Raw genomic sequence first — 25,868 nt, 5'->3', positions numbered from 1 at the left:
CTAAAACTAGGGTTACCAACCGTCCTTCTTTTGGATGTCATTTCAAGCATCCTACATTTTGGAAAATTCACCCTTTTCAGGTTTCCAAAATTCTTTTTTTTTGGGAAAAATTTTTTTTCTCCACTTTTGAAATATATATTTTTCCATTGATATGAGTGTTTATGTTTTTTTTTCCAAACACATTCACCAATAGCTGCCGAATTCCCAGAATTTTTTCTGTTTCTGCTTTTTTTAGTGGTTTGATTTTAGAGTTGTGGAAAATTATTGTTGTGGCCGGTTTTATTTATCGGAATAATGGCACCATCTATTATGAAAATTGGGATAAGTGACATCACTAAGGGTGCACATGCAGGCATAGGCGGAGATAGACTTGGAAGTCTGGGGGGCACGTTCATTATTGCTGGGAGGGGCACGATGATGATGTCAATTCATATAACATATATACATTAGATCAGTCGACTCTACCTTTGATGCTGGGGGGGGGAGGGGGGCATATCTCCGCTCATGTACGCAGGCATTCTCCCTTCTCAGTTTTTGAATCTGGTAACCCTATCTAAAACAGAACTGCTAAGAAAAGCAGAAACAGAAAAAATTCTGGGAATTTCAGCGGCTATTGGTGAATGAGTGTGGGGGAAAAAACACAAAAACACTCATATCAATAAAGAAGTATGTTTCAAAGTGACAAAAATAATTTCCCCAGAAAAAAACTCCAAAAGGGCAAATTTTCCAAAACATAGGAGGATGCTTGAAATGACATAAAAATGGAGGACATGTCCTAGTAAAGGAGAACGGTCCTACTTAAGACTGAAGTCAGGATCCAGGAAAAAATTGCCTGATATAATTTTTTTGGCGCATCCAACATTTTTATCAAATTCATATCCTCCTTCATAAATTTTGCTTATCATCGAGCAACATACTTTAGCATAGTTTTTTTTAACAGGTAGTGATTTGATGCTTTTAAAACAGTGTGGATTTTTGTTTTCCCAATCACAACAGGTGTTTGTTTTATCACTGCTATATGTATTTCAATACAACAATGGTTCTCTCAACTCTCTTCACTCATTTTGCCACTGGTAAAATTTTCATAAGGTATACCACATGAGCCAACAAATGCAATAAGTTTGAGTCTGCATATAGATTGAAACTGAAACTAAGCATTAAGGTGAAAGGAACCCTACATTTCCTAATGGTCTACGGTCAGTACCAACACTTCTTATAGGTAAGAACTTATTTTTTGCAAGTGCAAACAATGTTCGTTGCAATTTTTTTTTCAAAATTCACAGCATGGAACTGTTGTGTAAAATACCTGCACTGCTACTGCTGTAAAATGGGTGAATAACAAAGGAAACCAAGATGACCTACGCAGGGGCTCCCACTCAAAAATTAGAAAAAGTAGGACAGGGAAGGGATACCCCCTAAGACAACATAACCATAGCCTTAGCAAAAAATTATTTTTTATTTTTTATTTTTAAAATTAATTTTTTTTCCATAGCACTATTTCAGTAGCCTATAAAATTGACTCAAGCCACAGCAAAATGACAGAAATGACTTGGGAACAAAAAATCTTTTGGAACGAAATAGCATATCATACTAAATAGCATACTATATATACCACAGATAATTCTTTTCTGTCTCTTCTCACAATACATATTACATTCTTTTTTCAAGGAGTCTTATAAAGTCCAGTCAGTCAACTCTTTTCCTCGATGCACAACAAATTATGAAGACAAGTAAGGTTTTTAAGAATGACACTCTTTACAGACTACTTTCAAAAGCCAATGCAAAATTTGTAAATTACAAGATCCAATATAAATAATGTGGTCTTTTTTTTTTAAAGGAATTTGTTTACATATTTTAATTTTCAATGCCAGGAAGATTGTTTTTGACAAATGAAGTACTTTCATTTCTAGCTCTTTTCAGAGCTTTGTAAACATTGTTTATGCCTCTGCATGGCCTAAAAATACAAAAGACGAATGATATTGGGGAGCATCAATCACAAAACCTAGAATAGGCCTATGTATCCAAATGCTTTATGAAAACTGTTGTTTCACTTATACACAAATGTGCACCATAATTTTAAATGATGAATGTTAATAACTGTATAATGAATAATCCAAATCCAAATATAGTAGTAAATACAAAATTATTTTTCCTATCCAGATAGAAGTTTTTAATGACTACTGAAAACATTGACTCAAAACCCATTTTTAACCCTCAAACTAAGCAAAAAATTAATAAACCACATGGTTCACATACACCCCCTCCCCCGCATATAACCAGAGAAAACGATACAACTTCTGCTTTAGCAAAACCATTAATTGCAATTTACTGCATTTGTATTATTCGGCAATATTTCGATGTGATTTCATTTTCATTTTATAAAAAATTACACAAATTTTTTTGACAAGATTTGATAAAAAAGTAGGAAAGGTAGGACAAAATCTAGAAAGCAGGAAAAGTAAAACAGATGTAGGACATTTTACAAAAAGTAGGAAAAGTAGGACAAGGTGGAGCCCTGCTTACAAAATCATCCTGACAATCTGTTCATGTGGTGTTGAAGGACTTATGCCCTAGGGATCAAAAGACATCACCTGTATATAATGTGTGTTATACAAGCAAGTCTGTTTTGAATATTTTTCTAAATTAGGGGAATGTTTTAGGTATGTTATACCCACAGTGTATGTTTTAAGTAGGGTATATAATATAACAAAGCTAAAAATGTGAGTGGAACTAAAATTCATGAATACACTGTTGAACTGTTGAATATACATTTGAACCTCACAGGGTTTTCAAATTCTCGAAATATTGAAACTTTTGAGAATCAGGAAATGATTCCCAGAGAATTCTCAAAATCATATATTTCTTGTTTCGTTTTCATAAAATGTCATTTATTTAATGTTAAATAAATATTTATTAAATGTTATTTATTTATTATTATTTAAAAGAATAAAGCAGTACACCCCTCTTCCTTGCAACAGGCTCGTAGGTTCAAATGTTTACTCGCTATTTTTAGCATAATTTTTTTTTAAGAGTTTCAGGATAAATATCTATCCTTTACTCTTTTGTGTGGAAGAGGTAATTAAGTAAATATTAACTGTGAATGTTAATCAGTAAAGTATTCATGAGCCAACCAGAAACTTGTCACATTGCTCAAGTACTTTGATGCAATAAAAAAGCCATGATCTTTAAAATTCTACCTTTAACTTATCTAAGGCAAACTTTATTTACTCTCAAAGTATACATATTTTCTTTTATATTTTTTTAACCTTCAATTCCTTACAATGATATTAGCATCCGTTGCTTAAAACTTAAAGTGCTAATCTTGTAAGCAGTTCAACATTGTTAACTTTAACACCCTTGCAATTAATTCTTTTTGCCATAACTCACAGAGTTCAGCTTTCATGAAATAATTTCAATTGCATTGTTTGAAAATCTTTCTATCCTGAATAATTACTCTAGATGAGTATATACATATGCAGGCAGTAGTCTTGATAATTTAAGGTGGATATTGAATATTCGAATTATCCAAAAAACAATAACAAATACATAGAATGTTATTTTTTGTTTAAAAAAAGACATACAAAAACACAAAAGGACTTATGTGCGTGTTCTTTCATTCCTGAATAAACTATGAATAGGAATTTTTACATAATTTGAAGTAACGAAGAAACAGTTAATTTATTCTTTTGTTTTAAGTCATCATTTAACATCAGTAGACATGACTTCAACTTGTTCAATGCATAGAAAAGATGTTTTCAATATGCAATATTTTCTTTCAATAGAGAGAGGAGATATTTTGGGGTGGGGGAAATTGATGGTGTATGATAGAGAAACACTGATAGCTATCGACCATGTTTCTAATGTTTGTACATAGACCATTTCTGGATAGACCTTACTAGCAAAGACGACTGTCAAACAGGCTCCTTTTTCCCAGCAACTCTGAAATTGAAAATGGTTTGTTTGGTGACATCTATTCACAGGTACAAGGAACAGGAATATTTTATAGTAGTTACTCCTTACAGTACTGGAGCTGTATATTCTATAAACCATGCGGGCTGTCTCATCCCACATTCAAACTGAAACTACTGTAAAAATATGTACTTGAATTTCTGGGGGGGGGGGGGGAAGCTAAACAAGCCTGGTTCTTGGAAGGAAAGAACAAATAGAGATAAAGAGAAAGAAAAAAGTGGGCGGAAAAATGTGAAAATTTTCAGGCATCAGCAATAAAGCATTTTTCGTAATTTCACATTTTGGGTTAACCAGATTGGAAAACAATTTTCCTGATTTCCCAACCAAATCAGGTATTTTCTCAAGAATTCTGAAACTGGAGATCCTTGAAAATGCCTGAGAATTTCATATCTAACTGAACTAACGGGTATATCAAATGTGCATCTAAACCAGTGATTTGCAACGTGGGCATTAATGCCCCCTTGAGGGGGATGGACAGTTCCCGGGGGGGGGGGGGGGTAGAAGCTATGGGCATAACATAGGATCCTATGGGTTAGATTGCATTGGGGACAATGGGAGAAAATAATTTCTGAAAAAGGAGGCGATGGGCGAAAATAATTTCTGAAAAATGGGGCGATGGGACAAAAAAGATTGGAAAACTATGATCTAAACTAACACAACAGTTTAGCAAACTATGCTTCATATAGGGCTCTTGGTCATTGCACTAATGGTAATAAATGTGCATTAGCAGAAATAGTTCCAATTAGCCGATAGTATTGAAATCAAATGTCCTGATGAGTGAAATTTTATGCTCTACCGAATAAGTTGATAATGACATGAGAGGTGAGAAATCTACAAACATTCTGCAACCATTACTATGAGAAAGAACACACACACACATACAAGCTGATTGCACCAGTGTTAGTCTAGTATAAATGTTTTCATATCTCCATAAGGAAAGCGAGGTGTCTAATCTTTCAGGTAGGGTACATGTTTTCATAGCAATATCTGTGTCAACACAAATCTCTGGAAGGCATTCCAAACTTATATGATTATGAATCCATCCTTATTGATCATGTAAGATTCAGGCCCTTGCAGTGAAAAATCCATGCACACAGGATGTTTTGTATTTTATAAAAATTTCTAAATTTTATTGATATTATATTGAATTAGCAAGATAAAAAAATAGCTGATATATGTATTTTCACTCAATAAATTTTTCTTTTACGAAAGTTAAAAAAAACCCAAACTTACCTCTCTGTAGTCACAAAAAAGGGAAATCCATGCGCAGATATATACACAAATAAATGTGTGCTCCATGTGCTCCTCTGCAACTTCAAAAACTGAAAATATATTTTTAAATTCATTTCAGAGAGCAGTTTTGTTGATATTAGAAAATATATGATGATTTACTTTGATATATATAGGGAATTCACGAGAAACTAAAATTTATTTAATTAAAAAAATAACATATTTATTTTGAGGTGCTACATATTGAATCTCCTTCAAAGAACTGTCAATTTGTTACGATGTAGCAGTCTAAAATGTTTCCACTTTTCAGAATAGTCCCAAAAGTCTTCCAAAGTGTTGCCTTTTAATGCCTTCATGGCATAGGCAGAGATACACTTGGAAGTTTGGGGGTCATTATTGCTGGGGGCACAATGATGATGATGATATCAATTCGTATATTCATTAGATCAGTTGACTCCGCCTTTGACGATGGGGGCCCCCGTATCCGCCCATGCTTCATGGTTTTTTCTTCACCTCTTTCATATCTGCACAACATTCTTATCTTTGGCAGTTTTCCCTTCAAGGAAGTGAAAAAAAAATGCATGAATTGCAATCAGATAAATATAGCAGATGGATGAACTGGATCTTGCTGTGTTTGGTTGAAAATTGCTTCATACTCAAAGCTTTGTATGTTGTAGGTGTGTTATTGTTATGAAGCTATCACTCTTCACTTCCCCCAACTTGGGGTGTTTCTGTGTTAGTGTATCATGGCCCAAGTGTACCTTGGGTCAGAGTGGCGTGGTGGTAAGATGCTCATCTACCACTGTGAAAGTTGCTGTCACAGTCCCGGGTTCGAACTCAAGAGAGGATATAGATAAGATATTTTCCCTAACAAACTTGAGGCGATCATCGATAGACAGCGCTTTCATTTCCAACCCATCTCATTAATGGCAGTAAATTGCAATATAGCGATATGGCCAGAGTTGGTGTTTGGTGAAGTGGTGTACCACGCAAGTGTTTCAGGACTTGTAAGGAAAATGCCTGGTTAACAGTCTGACCATAAGGAACAAAATTTGATTGAACAATGGCGTTTGCATCAAAAAAGAAATCAGAATTGTTTTGAAATTGGACTTAATTCAATCTTTCTATTCTGTTTCCATATCAACCATTGAAAGAGATGTCAGGCAGAATAAGCATCATTGGCAATAGAAATTGAGGAAGAACTGCAAACAAATCTTAGCCTCTGGGATCCAACAGAATAGTCAAAAAACTTATTTTGCTGAATAGGAAACAAATTTGACAGGTTATACAAATCATCATCAGTCACCTTAACCAAGCAAAATATCTACAATGGTTCACAGATTCATCTATTTGCCCTGTGTGCAGAGAGGAAGAAAAAACGAATTCACTATGTGTGAGACGAGATGCCCTGCATTCTCTATCTGAAGGGTCAGTACTCAATGAATACCATGCCTCCTCTTTCAATACTGCTACTTAGGAAAAAGAGAGAGAGATTCAGTTCATAAATTCTCGTAATGTTTTTCTCCACTCGGAAAATCTAGGGTCATACTGTGCAACGTTGCCTTGCAAGAGAAAATTCATCACTCCTGAAGAGAGAAAACCATCCGTAAACTTTTGGTTTCTCACAGCAGTTGGTTCCTTATAAGCTTTTTTAAGCCTTAAAACTGTTTACCCTGACAGAAAAACAGAATTACATGGTTGCACATAGTTTCAACTTTTCTGCCTTCATAAAAGATAATGAATGAATAACTTAATGACAGCAGTTGGTGGACTGATGCAGAAGGTGCCTTGCAAGATGCATCTAGCAGCCAAAGGATGCACTGTCACCCCCAAAGCAGAATGTTATACAATGATCCCTCAGCTGACTGGAAATGTTCTGTGGTAAAAATCCCCATAATAATGTTTTTTGCACTTTCTTAAAATTTCTTAATTCTTTCAGATTGTTCTGCAGTAGCACTAACTGTTCCGACATTTCAGAGATATTGATATATTCTGCTTTGGGGCTGTTAACCATTAGAGACTGTTTCCTGTTTCTTTTGGGTCCTCCCTATACACATTATTTTTCTATACCACAGATGAACTCGTCTATTTGTTCTATGATTAAATTATGCATTTAGATGATTAAATAGGCCATTGAAACTAGTAATGAATAGCTAGACAAAAACACAGTTTACAAACAAGAATTAAAATGTCAAACTAGAGGTTGATGCATTTTATTAGCAGTGAAATTATCTGATTATCTGGTGTTGCATCACCCAGAGCATAGGAAAATATACACCACTTTAAAAAACAGATACTATCAATATATATTATGATTTCTTGCGAACTAAATTTTTTTTTGAAAGAAAAACACACAATTTTTTTGAACACAAACATCAGAGTCTCTACATAGCATGTGTGTGTGTTGTTTTGAATAACTATTATTAACTAATAAATTGATTAACTGTGTGATTAAATTTCTTACACAAAGGCTCACATTTTAATTATTATATTTACATTGAAAATTATTTCAGAATGTTGTTTTTTATGGAATGAAACAACTTATTTATGTATAAATAGACTTGAGTGTACACTTCTTTATGAAGAATTTTCAGTAAATGTCTGTGGTATTTCAAGGCATGATTGCCAAAAAACTGCATTTCCAGTCTTTGATTTGACAAAAGCCTTCCCTTTCTGAAAAAAGAATGCAGCCCTATAACAATATTTACAGAACAGAAAAACAGGCATCGGCTAAATTCACTTCTAATTTGGAAGACATATGGCAGCACTTATAGAACACATAACACATACCTCAGACTCAGCCATCATAAATACATCAGGACCAATTATATTGCACACATATATGCACAAACACTTCGAGGTACGCATCAAATTATTAGAAATTTCTCAGAGGAATGTTTACAAGATGCATATGCAGTTTATTAGTAGAGTGGAATATTGTTTATATGTCTCTCATTTATATGATCACTTTCGCATTTATAGGCTATTTGACTTCAGTCACAATTCATCAATATACATTTTAATGGTAAACTATTCGATTTATGCAATGCACAACTTTAATTATTCAACGGTTTCACTCTGACTAGAACCCTAAATTGGAAAATGACATATTTTTATCCATCAAAGCTTTGTAAATCATGCAGATCGTAAAATTGGACCACTGAAACAGTTCTTAATGCATATTGTCACCCCAAAAGCCACATATTTTAGGGTGATTGTTAACAGATATGAAAATGAACATTGAGCCAGCTATTACCATTTTAAGAATAGACACTCATGTGACAATTGCCCTTTTTTGAAAATTCTAATGTCTACAGCATTATTCCTGAGGGGTAGGAAAGTGCATTGAGAGGATTTGGAATGCTACATGTCTGCTAATAGGACACTTGTATGGCATTGATTTTCTTTAAGAAAATTTTCAAAGAACTAGCTCAATGAATTATTTACTTTGCTTAGGAAAGTAACCAATCCAATCAGCATAACAAACAATAAGACCTTTTCTAAAAGTTTAAATTTTGTTTTTTTTTTAAATCTTGAAACAAATAGTATGAAAGTACTCAAGATTTACAAAACAGTAATGTCATGTTAAATATAGTTTTCCAAGTAATTCATATGATTTTAAATAATTAATTTTGTTGTTTTTTTTAATTATAATTTTTACACTAATATTTTTACACTATAATTTTTACAACTAAATTTAAAATGCAATTGAAACCCTTGAATTATTCTCTCTTTCTCTCTCTCTAATATTTTCTTTTCACTTCTACAATTTTTATATTCATTCAATGTTTTTCATGGTCTCTTGAACATCACATAAATGAGGTTCCATTGTAGTAGTAACAGGGAATTTAGTATCTAGATGGAGCTTAGCGAGCTATAGCCCAAGGTGGTCAGTTTGGATGGTCAGCAAATTTGGGGAATGGGTGGTCAAAATACTTAGACAATAACAAGAGGAGGGCAGTAAAATTTGTACAGCCCACAGGTGGCAAAATACAGTATTCCCTTTCATTAGCTGGCATGCCAGGAAGAAGCGAGTGAGATTAGCATGCCAAGAAACTTGAGTCACAGATTCTGGAAAATTCTTCAATCCTTATTCCATCACATACCAGACCCCAACATTCAAAAAGCTGGTTTCCCTTGAGTTTCATGGCATGCCAGCTAATCCAGGGAAATATGGTGTTAAATCTGCTTTGCAATAGTAACTGTATGTAATACACTTAAGCTAGCATGTGATTCAAAAAGAATATCACACTACACAGTAGCCATTTCCTTTTAAAGCTACCCCATATTATAGGGGTGGAGACAATTACTTAATATCATCTCCTCTGGCTATATTTCTGGAAGCACCACATTAAGCCAAAAGAGTTAAAGAGAGTCCTTACTGTGTGTTACAGATAGATGAGGGATTACTGGTGTTATGAATGATGTGCAGTTAACATGCTGCATTTGATATGCATGTGGTGTTATGAATGATGTGCAGTTAACATGCTGCATTTGATATGCATGTGGCATGTACATAATGTTACTGATGAAATTCTGTTTTGTAAAACTTTATCTCTCAGAGTGGGAGACAAAGTATTTCACAGTGGTCCATAGAATTGTTTTAGACATCTTGCTGGTTCTTTGGATCAAACAGATAGGGAAAATGATGCTTTAACAAATTACTTCACTATTACTTACTTCGCCCATCCATAGGCTCTTCACATAAATAGTTCTCAAATGAAGGTATTTCTTGCGAGTTGTTCTCTTCTTTTAAAATTTCAATTCTTTCAACAATAGGACCCAGAACCTAAATTTAGATGAAAAATGAATTAAAATCGAAATTATGGTGCTTAAAGCGATTTACGCAATTTCAGATCATAATTGAAGATGAACATAAAGTTACATAAACACATACAGTGACACCAAGCTAAATAATTTTTTGTTCTGGAATCAAATTCTTAAGCTGAAATAGGTTTCTCTGGAAAATTGTTTAATTTGTTCTAGGTACTGCCAAAAATTTAACGATCAGTTTTATAGCACATTAATAAGCAGTGATTATGAAACAATACCAATAAAAACTGACAGAAGGTTGAGATGAACAACTTCAAAAAAAGGATGAAGAAGAATTTGAAGAAATAAGAGAAACCAAAGATCTATTTTTATAAAACGCTATGGACACTGCCTAGTCAGGTTAAAAGGTATCTCCATATGTGACGTGATCAGCTTATTTCTTAGTCTCGCACATGCAAAGGGAAAAGATAAGTTCTAGAATGCCAAGATGGAATGCCTAAGTACATAGCAACTTTTTTTATATGATGACTGTATATTAGGATAATATTTTTTGTTATATAACTCAATTTTTATAATTATACATAAAAATTATCATGTGTTTACTTATTTTAAATTAGAGTCATCTTGTTTTTGTAGAATAAAATAAATAAGTACACAGTCAAATTGAAACATTAAAATACACTGCTGGCCACCCAAATTGCAACACCAAGAAAGACAAGAGATATCGCAACAGTATTTATTTTGTAGATAACATGTTGACCAAGCATCAAATGATTAAATTTATAGACTTCTGTGAAGTGTGGTTCCTGCCAAAATCAGTAGCCAGAGTAGCTGCCATTGTTGGAGATCACCGCTGCCACACGCCTCGGCATTGATTCAAAGAGACTTTGGATGTGTTCTTGGGGTACAGCAGACCAAGCAGCTTCCACGCGTTGCCAAAGTTGATCTGGTGTGGCAGCTGGGGATGTAATCTGGGTCAACCGTTGAGCAACCATGGACCACATGTTTTCTATCGGCGAAAGATCCGGAGAGCGAGCTGGCCAGGGAAGCAATTCAATCTGGCGATTGACGAAGAACCTTTGGATAATGCGTGCCACGTGTGGTCGCGCATTATCCTGTTGAAATATGGCTGTGGGCAAGCCCTGAAGGTAAGGAAGGACAACTGGCTCCAACACCTCGGAGATGTAGCGCTGGCTTTTTAAAGTACCGGCAATGCGCACTAGAGGAGTGCGAGAGTGATATCCAATACCGCCCCATACCATAATACCCGGTGCAGGACCAGTGTGGTGGTGCATAACGCAGCTGTTCAGCATCCTCTCTCCACGGTGTCTCCAGACTCGAATCCGACCATCGTGGTGTTGCAGACAGAAGCGTGACTCGTCGGTAAAGACAATTTCATTCCATTGTGCCGTCCACATCCTTCTTTCATCGCACCATTGGCGGCGGAGACGTCTGTGGTTCTGCGTCAAGGGTAGACGAAGCAATGGACGTCTTGCGGACAGACCACTCTGCTGTAAACGGCGTCGAATGGTACGCGCAGACACTGGATGATGCGGTACAGACTGAATGTGCTGTGCTATGGTTCGTGATGTGGCTGAGCGATCCGTTACTGCCATACGCACAATACGCCTGTCATCACGTGAAGTGGTGCACTGAGGTGGATGCGATCGAACACGTCGGTCTGTCGTACCCTCCTGCATCCAACGATCACATATTCGCATTACAGTTGTTTGGTTTCGTCCAACACGACTACCGATTTCCCTGAAAGATAATCCACAATCTCGGTAGGCCACTATCCTTCCTCTGTCGAACTCGGATACTTGATCAAAAGATGATCGCTGTTTTCTACGAGGCATAATTGATCGTTTGTGGTTTGAAAAAACCACAAGAAAAACACAATTGCCGTACTTCAAATCGTCCAAATCTCCAAGCCTTAAATACCGCTTTGAAGTGGCGCCACATGCGCGCGTGATGTGCGTCTGCGCTGAAATTCTAATCATTTGCATATCTCACCTCCGCTAATGCATGTTGTAAATTTCATATTATTTGCATGCTTCCTTCAGGGTGTTGCATTTACGGTGGCCAGCAGTGTATTTGGTGGATCTGAACCCTCAAATGTTTTCGACTATAATGCACAAGTTATGATTCAAGAACTCTTACACACAGTTGAGCTTTTTAAAATTTCCATCTATAATCATTGAATGCAAGCTCAGTAGTTGAAAACATAGTACAGTAGAACCTCTGTATAATCCAGAACTTTTTTCATTAATTTTTTTTTCCTCTGCTGGGAGCTTCAATGGTTCTTTACATGAATTCCATTTCATCCTCTTCTATTACTTTGGTCATTTTCTTTTTTTCTGTGCAACTTGGTTTTATTCCCAGATTTTTTTTGAGTCCAATGCGGTTTTCGTGTTACCAGGAAAGTGGACATAGTGCTGGCAACTGCATGTTTCAATGAATGTGATTTGTGAGATCAAAATAAATTTTTTTCATTCATTTCATTTCTGTACATTTAACACATTGTTCACAGGTCAGAAGTCAACTCCTGTTTTTATACTCATATGCAGGTGGTGTGATGAGTCAGCTTTTCCTTAAAACACTGGTTTACAATGTGCTAACCTTAGTGTTCTATAACTTGTTTAGCGATCTATTATTTTCTATGATTATGTAAGTGAATTTCATGAAAAACATAATACAGGGTGGGAAAAAAGTCTGTAGAAACTTTAAAAATGAATAAAAACCGGAAAAATAACCAAAATAAAAAACGGTTTGCAGGGTTAGCATCAGTAAGTCATGGGAATTTTTTTAAGACAGGAAAAAAAAACCAACTCAAAACTGCCTATAGGTGGCGTTGGTACGAGCGACTTCGGTGGAAATATGCAAATGAGATGGTTATAAGAACTTACACTCCTAATTCACAACCAGTTCACTGCTGTAAACAATGTATGAGAACAAGAATGCTGAGTGCAAAGGAAAAAGCATTGTTGGTGAAGTTTTACGTGAACCAGGAATCAGCGACCATTGCCTTGCATAAATTCTGAGTTCAGAAGAATGTGAGGACTGGAAAAGGGCCTTTAACAGTGACAGGCCTCATAAAGCTTGTTCAGTGATTTGAGGAAACTAGAACGCTGGAGGATCATGTAAGAGCTGGATGACCATGTTTAAGGAAGGCATGTTACAAAATCCCACCTGGGTCTTTAACATCTTGTGGACAGATGAAGCTCATTTTTCGCTTCATGGCAACATTAATACCCGTAACTGTCACTGGAGGACGTCAACCGCATTGGACCCAAAAAAAATCTGGGAATAAAACCAAGTTGCACAGAAAAAAAGAAAATGACCAAAGTAATAGAAGAGGATGAAATGAAATTCATGTAAAGAAGAACCATTGAAGCTCCCAGCAGAGGAAAAAAAAATTAATGAAAAAAGTTCTGGATTATACAGAGGTTCTACTGTACTATGTTTTCAACTACTGAGCTTGCATTGAATGATTATAGATGGAAATTTTAAAAAGCTCAACTGTGTGTAAGAGTTCTTGAATCATAACTTGTGCATTATAGTCGAAAACATTTGAGGGTTCAGATCCACCAAATATTTTAATGTTTCAATTTGACTGTGTACTTATTTATTTTATTCTACAAATCTGGGAGACGTCAAATCCATGTGAGTACATGCAGAAACCATTGCATTCCACAAAAGTGACAGAGTGGTGCGAGTTCACAGGTTCGTTCATCATAGGACCTTTCTTCTTTGAAATGCAGTGCCCAGTAAATGGGTGGAAAATGGATATGGTAAATGTGCAGCATTATTTAACGCTTCTGCGCAAGAAGGTCGTGATGTTTGTGTGAAAGAGGTGCACTTTCTACCGTCAAGATGGAGCAACTAGTCACACTGCCACTTAAGGCATTCTTGATACAGATGTTCGGGGAAGACAAAATCACTAGCAGGCGTTGCAGGTTCCCATGGCCTCCTCGGTCTCCAGATTCAGCACCAGCAGACTTCTGGTTATGGGGATATTTGAAATCCTGGGTGTATCGATCCGTTATATCCAATATGTCAGAACTGAGAGATGCGATCTGCCAAGAGGTGTCATGCATACATCCAGACCTGCTGCACTCTGCCGTTGCTGGCTTTGTGACTCGTGTAATGTGTTATCCCCTGTGGTGGTGGTCATGTGGAACACATACTGCTGTAATAAACTATTTGGAGGCATTCTGTTTGTTATTTGCGTATCTTTTCTTTGACTTGTGTACGTCAGTGCCACCTATCGGCTGTTTTTCTTTAGTTTTTTTTTTTCCTGTCTTAAAAAATTCCAGTGACCTAGCAATGCTAACCCTGCAAACAGTTTTTTATTTCGGTTATTTTTCCAGTTTTTACAAATTTTTTAAGTTTCTACAGACTTTTTGCCCACCCTGTACTTAAGTATAAGTGAGAAACTTTTGGAAAAAGCTAGAACACAGAATACCAGTACAAACGTTGTGTGAAAAATATGGAATCAGAAAATCTACCAGTTATGATATTCAGAAACAAACACATAATATTTTCAGTTTTTCATCGAATCCAAGCAAGGCCTAAAATTTTTTTGTAAAAATAAGTAAAGGGATTTTTCCCCTATGCATAACTACGTAGTAGCAGTATGTAAATCAGAAATTATGGTTTCAAATATATAAATTAACTGTTATTAAATACATATATTGCTTTATAAATTTTCTTTGAAATGAAAATATGAAACAGATTGCTCAAAGACGTATCTGCTTTAAATATGAAAAATTAGGTAAATGAACAAAACTTGATGAATCCAGAAAATTCCCACATCCGGAATCAGCTCCTGAGGAGTCTGAATTAGAGAGGTTCTACTATACACAGTTTAAAACTTGTGCTCTTGTCTTATTTCGTGCTCACGAGCACTTAATAAATGTTCCAGTTAAACGCCTTATACTAAATGCTTTCAGGGATTGAAATAATTCTGATTTCATGCTAACTTGCAATAAGAGTGCTCTTCTTTTGATGATGGGTACAGGCAGTACTCATGACTAGAAAAAGTTGACGTCTGTTTTAGAGGATCATTTTGTGAAAACAACACAGATCAGGGTTCATACAAAATTTCCTAAATAAAAATTAAGAAATTTTTAAGTACTTTCAGAACTTACAAATTTTACAGCAAAAAAGAAAGAAAAAAAGAGCGGAGCCCATATGCAAATGTATTTTAAATCTGCCACACAAATTTTCACTCATCTCAAAAATGTAGAAGTAGAGCAGTTTAGAAATTATAACTTTTGATTTTTTTTTACCCAGCATTATAAAAATTCATAAAGTAATCAATCCACATACAGATAACCCATACTTTTCTGTCTTCATTAAAGTGTTTTAAAACCTTCCTGTTTTGGTCAAAAGTAAAACATAACATTTGACTAAGATTTTGGTTAAAAGTATTCATAATAGTGTCACATAAATTATAAAAATTTCATGATAATCATTCCCCCCCCCCCAATATTCAAAATAAAAATACCAAAGCTGAAAAAGATTTTCTTTACAAAATTATTCATATTTGCAGAGACTCTGTATTTTCCTCTCCATGAAAATGAACACACACAAAAAGTTATTTAAAATTAATTTTTTTTTAAATTTTATGGGGGCATTATTCCAGCTGGCTTCTTGTTAGTTATATGAAAAAAGAAATTGTCGCAAAATGGGGGCAGGGGGGGGGAATTTCGGGAGGATCAACATTATGTTTGGTAATTTAGCACACATTATTTGGCGACATTGGTGAGTTAAAATTCGTTATTTGGCAAAGTTAACAAATTAGCATTCATAATTTGGCAGACTAACTTTTACTCACAGAATGAAAAATGTTTTCATGAAACATCAGGATTTGACGCAATGACAATCAACCATAGTAATTTCTGCTGCTTGCAGTGGCAACTTCTTTCTTTTTGAAAATGGAAACCACCTCATATTTCCGCTTTAAAGTTGGTAGAATACAGTTAACCCTTTTCAGCTGCACGACCACAGATATTATCAGGGTTTTGTGATGAAAAGCCTAATGAGGGACCGATAATTTAAATAGGGGCCAAGGGCCGTGGTTATCCCACTCCGATTTTTGGGATACAAATTAATTGCACGAACATCCATTAAAAAAAAAATCTGTGTCTTTTCTCTCTAATTCTGTCAATTTTTCTGGACTTGGTGGAAGTGGTGCTGAAGTAAGGTAAAATAAAACAGGGTCTCTTGGAAAGAATCATTTTGCGGCACGCAGGAAGGGAAATTGTTAGCGTCCTTTTCCGAAATTCTAGGAATTTGAGGATGCCGAGTGCAATGGTGACACTGATACATACAAAGCAGGTATAAAAGTATATTCCAGTTTCCAAATATACACACACAAAAAAATTTAACATATATATTCACAAACAAGTGCTATTTGGCACAGAAAAATATGAAATACAATCTTGGAGCAGGATGTTAATTTTGCAGTATATATCACAGAGTTCCGACTACTGGCAGTAGCACCATTTTCTGGCAGGAATGATATTTAAAACTTAGCTGAGCTGAATGGAGGTTTTTTTGTCAGTTTGACACAAATTTTTATGGCTGTTTGACTGGTCTTATCAGTCGGCACTTAGAATTTAGCTAACTTCTTTTTTTCAATTTCATTGTCAATTTCTCTGACATTGGATATTGAAGGACCGGACACACCATGCTTCCCATCTCAGAACGATATCGAAGCTTTGCTGGGGGATGGGTGTATCCAGAATTTTATTAATTAATGTAAAAATAAACAACGATATTTCATATATACATATTGTTACCAAGAGTAGGAATTTGAAAAGGCTTGGGGAACGAATGCAAGGTTCGTGTGGCATGCGATTGTTAGAATAGAAGAACGAGATTCTAAAGGGACTTGGACAGTAGAATTCAAATAGGGAAGACGTTTGGAAGGCTGCTCTAGTTTAAGCAGGATTTCTAATTCATGTAATTGAACACATTTATTTGTTCTCGAATCTTCGTTCCTGTGAGTGTCTATCCATCTTCAAGTCCTCAGTAAAGAACCCGGGGGAGATCCGCGTGACAGGACAAATCTGGTGACTGAGGTTTGCCAATAGACCAGCTGGCGATGCGACGTAACAAAATATACAATAAAGATTCTAGAATAAAAATTGAAATTCAAATTTTATTGCTCTGGTCTTAAAACCAATCGCAAAGGTGACAACAACATGAAAGGTACAATTAACAATAATACAACAATTAAATATAAAGTGAAAATACAGTTGAAGGCCCGGGTGACGGACGGTAAGACCAATATATGCATGCTATACAACAAAATGTACACGTCTATTTGCAATACTACATAGAGGAAGCAAACCACTGAATTCTACAGGTGCTCAACGCTGTTCAAAACTAAATATAATAATAGAACTTTATAAAGGCTACATTGCAAATGAATTCCGAAACATTGAGATGTAGGAAAGAAACCAGAATATTTTATATGCAAGTCTATCTGCATTTTTTATAAAGTATGTGAAGGATTGGCTTATTGTAGGCTCCCAAGTATTTTATTCTGTAATAACTGTAAACCTTGCATCTCAGAGAATCACATGCTGCCAAGTCTCTGATACCCTTTTATTACAGAAAGAGCAGGTATCTTCCTGATTTATCGCCAATACTCTACCATTCATGAAGATCGAGTCGACTCCAAATCTAAGTTGTGTGAAAACCCATTTTGCACGAATTTCCCAGTTTACATCAAGATACTTTTCTTGACCGAAGTTCGTTTTTACAAATTTGTATTGGGAAAAATGCGATGAGTTTTGAATACGTGACATTTCATTTTGTATACTTTGATCTCTCAGTGATTGAATGATAAGTGGAATATAAGTATGGATGATGCTCGGGCCCCTCACTTGCTTTAGGAAACAAAAACCACTTTCGTTCAAAATTTGCCATACAAAGCCCAGCCAGCTCAAAGGAAAGGAGTTGGTTGGGTTTTCTGCATTTTCGATCAAACGGAGGTAACATTGTTTAAGATATCTATGGTCTGGCATTTTCAATAATCGGATCCAAAGGACCAGAATAATTTTTTCCAGGTCCACTGTAACCAGGAATTGTCCAAATTCTGCTCTTATCATATAGCCTGGGATTCGTCAGGCAGAAGGAAAATCTTCCTGTCAAATTTGTATAGAATAGTCTCCAGGTCAGTTAGGTACATAGGGGACCAAACTGAGGCACCATACATATAGCAGAGGTTAATACCAGACTAGAATAAAGACTAAAAGCAGCCGAAATGGAAGATTGTTTAGACTTCAATAGAATTGACCAAACAGAAGCCGATTTGGCTTTTGCAATCGATCTTAGTTTTGCCAAGTGAAAACTCCCAGATGAAGAGAAAGGTATTCCTAGGTACATGTATGACAGGGTTATTTCTAGTAGTCTGCCTCCAAGGAACCACCTCTCCTGCATACCATCACTTTTGTTTTATCTACATTTACGTTAAGGCCATAATCTCTACAGAACTTTTCCAGAATAAATATTTTTTTTCTGTAACCGTATTAGGCTATCACCGTATCATCTGCGTATAATAAAGTGTGTTGCTGGGTGGTTATTAATACAGATTGGGGTTGTTTCTGAGGTGCATTCAGTCTTTCCACTAATTCGATAAGATACATTAAAAAAAAAATGGGGATAAAATTTCACCCTGGAGAATCCCTCACCTTATTGGCACTGCTTCAGAGACCCTCGTTGGTTTTCACTATCAGAGAGGCTCCTGCATACATTTCTTTGATCAAAGCAATAAATTGTGGGCTCAGGCCAACTCGCTCTAGTGTGAGCCATAACATTTGGTGTGACACAGAATCATATGCATTTTTAAAATCAACATATAAGACATATAGCCTGCCCTTGGGCTTTCTAAGCGTCTGTTGCACTAAACAGTGGAGAGTGAAAATGTAATCTATACAGATACGACCTTCTCGAAAGCAGGCTTATTCTTCAGGGATTACATTGAACACATTTAACCAGTGTTTAAGTCTATTATTTAGCACTGTGGTGAAAATTTTTAATGTTGACAAGAGCAGGGAAATCGGGTGGTAATTTTGCACTCTATTTAAACCTCCTTTTTTGAAGATTGGCACCAATACAGCCTCCATCCAGCTAGCCAAATGCGGCCAAGAGGTAAGTCTTAAGTCCTAGCACAGCCCATACAATTCAAACTCATTCAACACCAAATCAGCACCATGAGCTTTACCGGGTTTACACTCTGAAATCACCTTATTTAGCTCCATCATAGTAATCTCACAATTTAAGATGTGATCAAAAGATGTAATGAAATTTGCATCAGGTTCCAAATCAATGTTCAACGTATTCGCGGTTATCATCAAAAAGGCCCCGAGTAGTGACGTACCCACTCAGTAGCTTTGATGGGTGAAAATAATCTCCCATTTGTTCTAAATTTATTGATAATTCTCCAAAACTCAGCTGAATTTTTTCTCTATGCAGTTTTTCATGAAGAGAGTGGAAAAAAAGTCCCATTTCTTTCGGAAACAGAGGGATTTGTATTTATTACAAAGAGATCTATAATGTGTAGCGGATTCCAGTGTATATGATTTACACATATTTTTAAAGGAATATTCGAGTTGATGCCTACTTCTTTGGCATTCTTTGTCATACCAAAAGTTTGAGGCTATTTGGGGACCTGAGTGTGCATAATACCTCCGTCCAGATCCAGAGATAAGTCCGGCCGATTTTGCAGCGAAGTCAAATTATGCGTGAAGGTCTCAATATTAGCATTTGCAAGTTCAATTGCACAAAATCGCATATTTAGTTCAATCTCGAACAATGGTTTCGCATTTTCATTCCAATGCGATTTCGGGAGAGAAGCCGTGGCTTGTGAAGTTTCCGAAGTATTGTTTTTATAGTTAGGGAAATGAAATTGTGCTATAATTGGGGTATGATTTGAGAAAGGTTCTGGTCTCGATAGGAAATCTCCCACAAACTCCAAATAAAGTGCATATGAAACAAAAAATAAATCTATCATACTAGCGCCATTGTGAGCATAGAATGTAAAACTTCCTTCTATGTCGGAAGGGCACAAACCATTTAATAAAATTAGGTCTGCTTCAATGGCGAAGTCGTAAAGTTTATGCCTGTGCAAAAATTAGAAACTCTGTCTTCAGATTTTTGTATGAGCATAACAGATTCACTATTTTGAGAGCTCAATGGAAAATAAAGTTGTCACCCATTCTGGCGTTAAAATCACCTGCAACTACTATACGTATAATTTTCACAAAGATTAGCAGCGAAAGATAAAACTGCAGAAAGCTAGGATCATGCTCATGATTAGGGGAAAATAAAAAAAAACAATAAACAGTTTTTCAATGTATAATATGAGCACTCCAAAATCAGATAAAAACAGTCCTTTTTTAGCAGGTTAATTTCAGTAAATATCTCATTGTTATAAAAAAAATTAAGCCCCACTATATCTGCCAATACTGAAATGTCTATGAGCTGGTTGCTCCAAAAATTTGAAATTATTACTGGGTTTGGGGAAATTTTCCCTATCCAAATGCCAGCTTTCAACAACACAAAATGCGTCATTTGCAAATAAATAAGGCCAAAACAAAGGGAAAATTGTTTTATTAGCGATTCCTTCAACATTGTAAAAAGCGATTTTGGAGGTTATTATACTTGAGGATGTATTGGGAAATTCATTTAGCAAATTTTGATGAGCGCTTGTAGACCCAGTGGAAGGTGAATTTAAATCCACAGTATTAGATTATAACCAGTTTCGGGACCATTTTCAAAATTGCTAAACAGTATTAAAATTTACAATAGAGTTTGATTTTATATTGAATGTAAATTTGACCCCATCAATTATTAATCTGTCCGTCTTAAATTTCACTTGTTTGCCCTCTTCTATATGTTCCAGACTCTGCCACGAAGCTGGGCTGGAAGAGATCTCAGCAACGGGATAAGTCCAGTGGCAAAGTTCTGGTGTTCATTCATTCATGCCCTCCTCTAGAGCCCTACGCATGGTCGAAATCAAACTCACTCTGAATCGCCTAGTTTGAAAGCAAAAATCTTCACTTACTGATACTCTGCGGTCCTCTGCTTCAGATGATCGTGCTTTCTGCAAAACTTTTGTAACACCTGGTCACGATCCTCTCGACGCACAACTTCACAATCACTGGCACATTATTAGGCGTATTTTTTTGAGATGGCAGGGGGTGCACCTTATCCAAAAGCATGTGGTTTCCCTCCGGTATCTCCAAATTCGATGCAATGAAATTTCTAATTTTTTCAGAACAGCTAGCCAGAGCCTCATCAGCAGAAACAATCAAGTTTCTGAAAATCAGATTGTTTCGCCATGAGTAGTTTTCCGCAATGACCAATTTCTTAGAGAGTTCATCGTTGGATCATTGTAGGCATTCATACCCATGGGTCAGCTCCTCAAGACGTTTTTCTGTACTCTTGCATCTTGAATTCAGATCCGTCAGCTCCGTGTCAATACAATCCAGTCTTTCTTGCACAGATCTAACTGCTTTAGTACTTTTGAGAATCAAGTCCTTAATTTCAGTAATGTCCTGCTTCAAATCTATCGTGTTATCATGACATTCAGGGTATATATCAAATGGGAAAGAGTAAATTCTTGGGCTATTATTCAAACCCGGTGATCCGTTGATCAGAGATCTTTGCAGCTTATTTTTTGGAAGGAAAATATGAAAGTAAATCTCCTTCTCACCGGTAGCGGATGGTTACATGTAGGTGAACTCGTTGATTACACGATCTGCTCACTAATATCGACTGAGGAAGGCGGGAAAGGAAATTTCTCTCCACAAGAGTATTTGAAGATTCTCAATATATTTCAAGTTCATGGAGACAAAAGCAATGATCAGGGAAGTTGCGCACAGACAAAAAAAATAAAATAATAATGACATAAAAATTACAAGTTTTAAGCCACTTTGCGTATAACTGGAAAAATATTTCAAATGTCGGAGCTCAAAAAAAGCGCGACTTTACCGGGCGAGATCCATGTTGCCACCTAGAATAAAAATTATGATCATAATATCATTCACCGAAAATCAGTCTGCAATCGTAACATTGTCCTTATGTACATAATCAAAGAATAATATTGCCTTGTATATGACAGAATCTGGAATTTCTCTGACAGCACAACAATCTTCTCTTACAGTTTTTCTCAGCATATCAGAAGTGGGTGAGGCAACTGGAGCCTGACCAATCAATTGTCGTAATGTCTTAGATGCGCTGTCATCCACAGAGCTGTTCCAACCCGCTACACAGGGTGTCCTTGAAATTTCCCTATACAGAAATCTCCCCATCCCCACACCTTTTTTCTTTTTCCTCCCTTTTTTCAGGAAAATTCTTATAGCATCAAGTACAACTCATCATCAATCTCAGCAGAAAGTATATTCCAGGATGGGAAAATAATGAATTTTTTTAGAAACAGCTAGGAGGATTTTAAAGAGTTTTAAGGGGCCTTAAAAATGGAAATGAAAATTAATGACTTTTTAAGTTTTTAAGCACCGTACAAACCTTGCAGATATTTAAAGAAAAAGTTCCCCAAAGCAAGATAACTTATTTTTACTCGAGAACAAACACAGTTACACAATGCTGCTGATAAGTTTAATAGTTTTCCAAAAAAAAACAAAAAAAACACACACCTTTATCATCACTTCGATTGTTCTATGGGATTCATTGCCTACACGTAGTTTCATCAAACACAATTTTGCAAATTCATTGCGATGAATCATGTTTAATAGCACAGTATTAACCATGAGCTCCAGAGCCTGAAAAAAAAAAACTTAAATCATATTTATAATGACCTGACTACTAAATATAAACAAATTAGCCCTACAGTGCAGTCATTCCTTGACTCAGAAACATGTTCTGACCCAAACAAGCATACATAACCCTGATAGACCAAGTCAACAAACCATGACATATTACAGCAGTGGTTCTCATCCTATGCATTTCCAGGGGTTCAGCAACCACCCAAGGAAGATAAAAAATAAATAAATTTTAAAGAAGAGGCCTAAGGGATGCTGCCATAGAAATTGATTCTAAAAAAGGCTAAGTGAGCCAAAAAAGTAGGTAGCCCTTGCATTAAGGACCGAAAGTCATTATACAGCCCTTTTCTCATCATTTGATCATTTTTGTCGTACCACGGTCATTTTCTGCATGCGAGGGCTAATTAGGGACCTACAATTTATTGCTGATTCCGAACAGCAGCCTTTTTTGTACTCACCAAGAGGTTGGTGCACTAACCCCTTGATGTGGGAGTCTCTGCAGTAGCGATATTTTTCTGTGGTCATGTCAGCTTTTCTGTTGTATCCCTGTGTCAGGAAAGTTCCTGACAAGGACAAACTGCGTATCGAACTCGCGACACCTCTAAACATACTTTGGTACTTTAGGCGAGTATCTTATTGACCTCGGCTACCTCACCTACACCCCTTTTGTCAATAGCTCAGTATGACATCTATAAATCTGTTTGATGCTATATAGTGAAGGTAGAAGTATTTTCAGTCAAAATGAGTCGTATATGTACACTATGGTTTTATATGTGTGATGAAAACTAGTATGCACATCTCAGTAATGGCAGTAAATTGCAATATAGCGATATGGCCAGAGTTGGTGTTTGGTGAAGTAGTAGTATGCACATAGTTACTCATAGTGTGAAGAAACTTGGTAGAAATTTTACATTTGTTGTACATTAGCACTAATTCAGAAGAAATTGTATACTTGTTATTAGGGCTCAGATTTTTATGACCTAAAGATAAAATGCTGTTGGTGATCTGTTAAAAAACCTGAAATAACCTATCAGCAATGACGTTTCATTATTAGGTCATTAAAATCCGAGCCCCACTTATTATATTCATGGAAAAGTATTATTTTTGCATTTATAATTGCAAAATTATAGCAAGATTGCATCAATTCAATTTTTGAAATTGCAATAGAGCCAACTCAATATTCTTACACCTTTACTTTTTTGAAAACCTGGTTTTCCAAATAAAAAGAATAAATTTACAAAATACTTACCATGAAAGTGAGTTCAAATTTGTTATAGATTTGACGATAACAAGTTTGCATAAAACAAAAAAGAAGCTTTTCCACCAGTGATACTGGCACCGTATACTGAATGTTATCTGGAAAAAAAATTATTATAATATACAATTTTGACAATAAAAGATACATTATGAAGGATGATTGAAAAGTAAGGGCCATTCGACAGCAAAAATAAAGAATGGCAAATTTGATAAAGTTTCTTATGCAAAGCAACTAGTGGTTATCCTTGGCAACTTTTTCTTCTGAGGCTATTATAAAATGAGAATGGACAAATATTGTACTTTTGTTATAATTATGATTTTTTAACTTAAACTGTTCACTTGCTGTCATTTTTATAGACCATTGTCTTGGTATTCTGTAATTAGCTGAAGAGTTCAGATTTCCAAACAAATTTTTGCTTTTGGACATAAAGATGCTGCATCACAAAGAAAAGTGACAACTATAACATCCAAGAGCAATAAAGAAAAGTGTTACGAGGCTTAAAATTGGGGAAAGGGGATATTTAATTTTTATTTATAACACCTGTGAGGCCACTTCCAAAGTGTAAGGCTCAAGCTTCTCTACTGCTAACAACATTAACCGATCCATTGGGAGTGTAAATGTTATATTTTCAACTGCATATGATCATCCTCTTTTGTGTGATAGTGGGCAATGTAGAAATAAATATTCTTGGAAATAGAGACGTTCCACTTAGTAATCCGATTTCTTGATGCAAAAAACCAAAATTAGAGCTAAATATTCCAAACTTGAAGAAAGACCATAGAAGCCATGTTTTCAGGATAGAAAAAGTCTGCTTTTTGTGAGCTTTGTGGGGGTTGAAATATTTCTTACATAACCAGTTTACAACAAAACACTTTCAAAAGTACAGCAGGCAATTCAGAAATGTTATTAAAGTAGCAAAACATTTTATGCTGAGGATTTTTGACAAAAGCAATGGTTCTCAAAAAGTGTGCACTATGGCTCCTAAGGGTATCACCAATCTTTGTCGGGGCAAGATGGCAACATTGAAGTGTGCCTGTTTAGTGATTTGAAGTGGTTCTTTGTTTCTCTATTATGGAGAGACAGTGATAGATGTTATTAAGAGCAGGGGTTCTTGAACTGTGCTTTGCAAAAGATTTCTTGGTGCACTCCGTGAAGAGATTGAAAAATAAGTAAATCATAACCATGTGTTTCAAAAATTTGCATTTATACAAGGTTAAAGCTGGGGGCTACCTTCTTTTTGAATCAATGAAAACCCAGTTCGATGTGAAAAGCCCTGTTCTAGAAACTAATCATTAATTGAAGCGGGTGAGCATCATGCTGGACTCTCATCATGAGGATCCAGGTTCGAATCCTGTTTGTGACACAATGGTAGTCGGCTGAAGTTGGTTTTCTGCGTTCTGCAAGTTTGAGGTGTGAATACATATAGGAAAGCAAATCTGTACAGTGAACAGTGCAAAACAAATGGATGGGACCAAAGAAAATGAAACATCAAAACATAGCGCAGACATATGGAAGTAATACAGGGGATGGTATATAACAAATGGTATGGGGCCACAGAAAAATATGACTATGAAGAGGCTGCTGACATAAAAGTGTAAAAAATAACATAAGTTCAAGAACAAACATGTTAAGTAACTCTGTCACTCACTATCCCATGCCCTTATGTGGCTGGCACCACAGAGGCCACCAGTGACTGTGGGAGAAAGTCTGAGTCCTCATTGCTGTCAGTAAAATCTTCTCCATGTTCTGGCAACATTTCTTGGGGGGGGGGGGCATTGCACAATGAAGTGCTCTGCCCTGCATAGGCATTTTTAGTAGTTTGTCTTTTTAAACCGCTCCAC

The 25,868-nt window shown here is 35.9% G+C and overlaps 1 protein-coding gene across 1 annotated transcript in view; it reads right to left on the bottom strand.

Annotated features, from left to right (window-relative positions):
• Positions 1-25,868, bottom strand: part of LOC149080626 (uncharacterized) — a 76,830-nt gene that overhangs the window by 10,012 nt on the left and 40,950 nt on the right. The window contains exons 10-13 of the mRNA XM_089239775.1: positions 24,019-24,125; positions 22,644-22,769; positions 9,880-9,988; positions 5,203-5,291 (exon numbers count right to left, since the gene is read on the bottom strand). Coding sequence (XP_089095901.1) covers positions 5,203-5,291; positions 9,880-9,988; positions 22,644-22,769; positions 24,019-24,125 — 431 coding nt within the window. The remainder of the gene's footprint in view (positions 1-5,202; positions 5,292-9,879; positions 9,989-22,643; positions 22,770-24,018; positions 24,126-25,868) is intronic.

Source organism: Pholcus phalangioides, unplaced genomic scaffold (assembly GCF_987345545.1).
Source record: "Pholcus phalangioides strain wild (caught in Gottingen) unplaced genomic scaffold, Ppha-v1.0 ptg000011l_1, whole genome shotgun sequence".
Taxonomy (NCBI): Eukaryota; Metazoa; Arthropoda; class Arachnida; order Araneae; family Pholcidae; genus Pholcus; species Pholcus phalangioides.
This window is presented reverse-complemented; position numbering and strand designations above follow the sequence as displayed.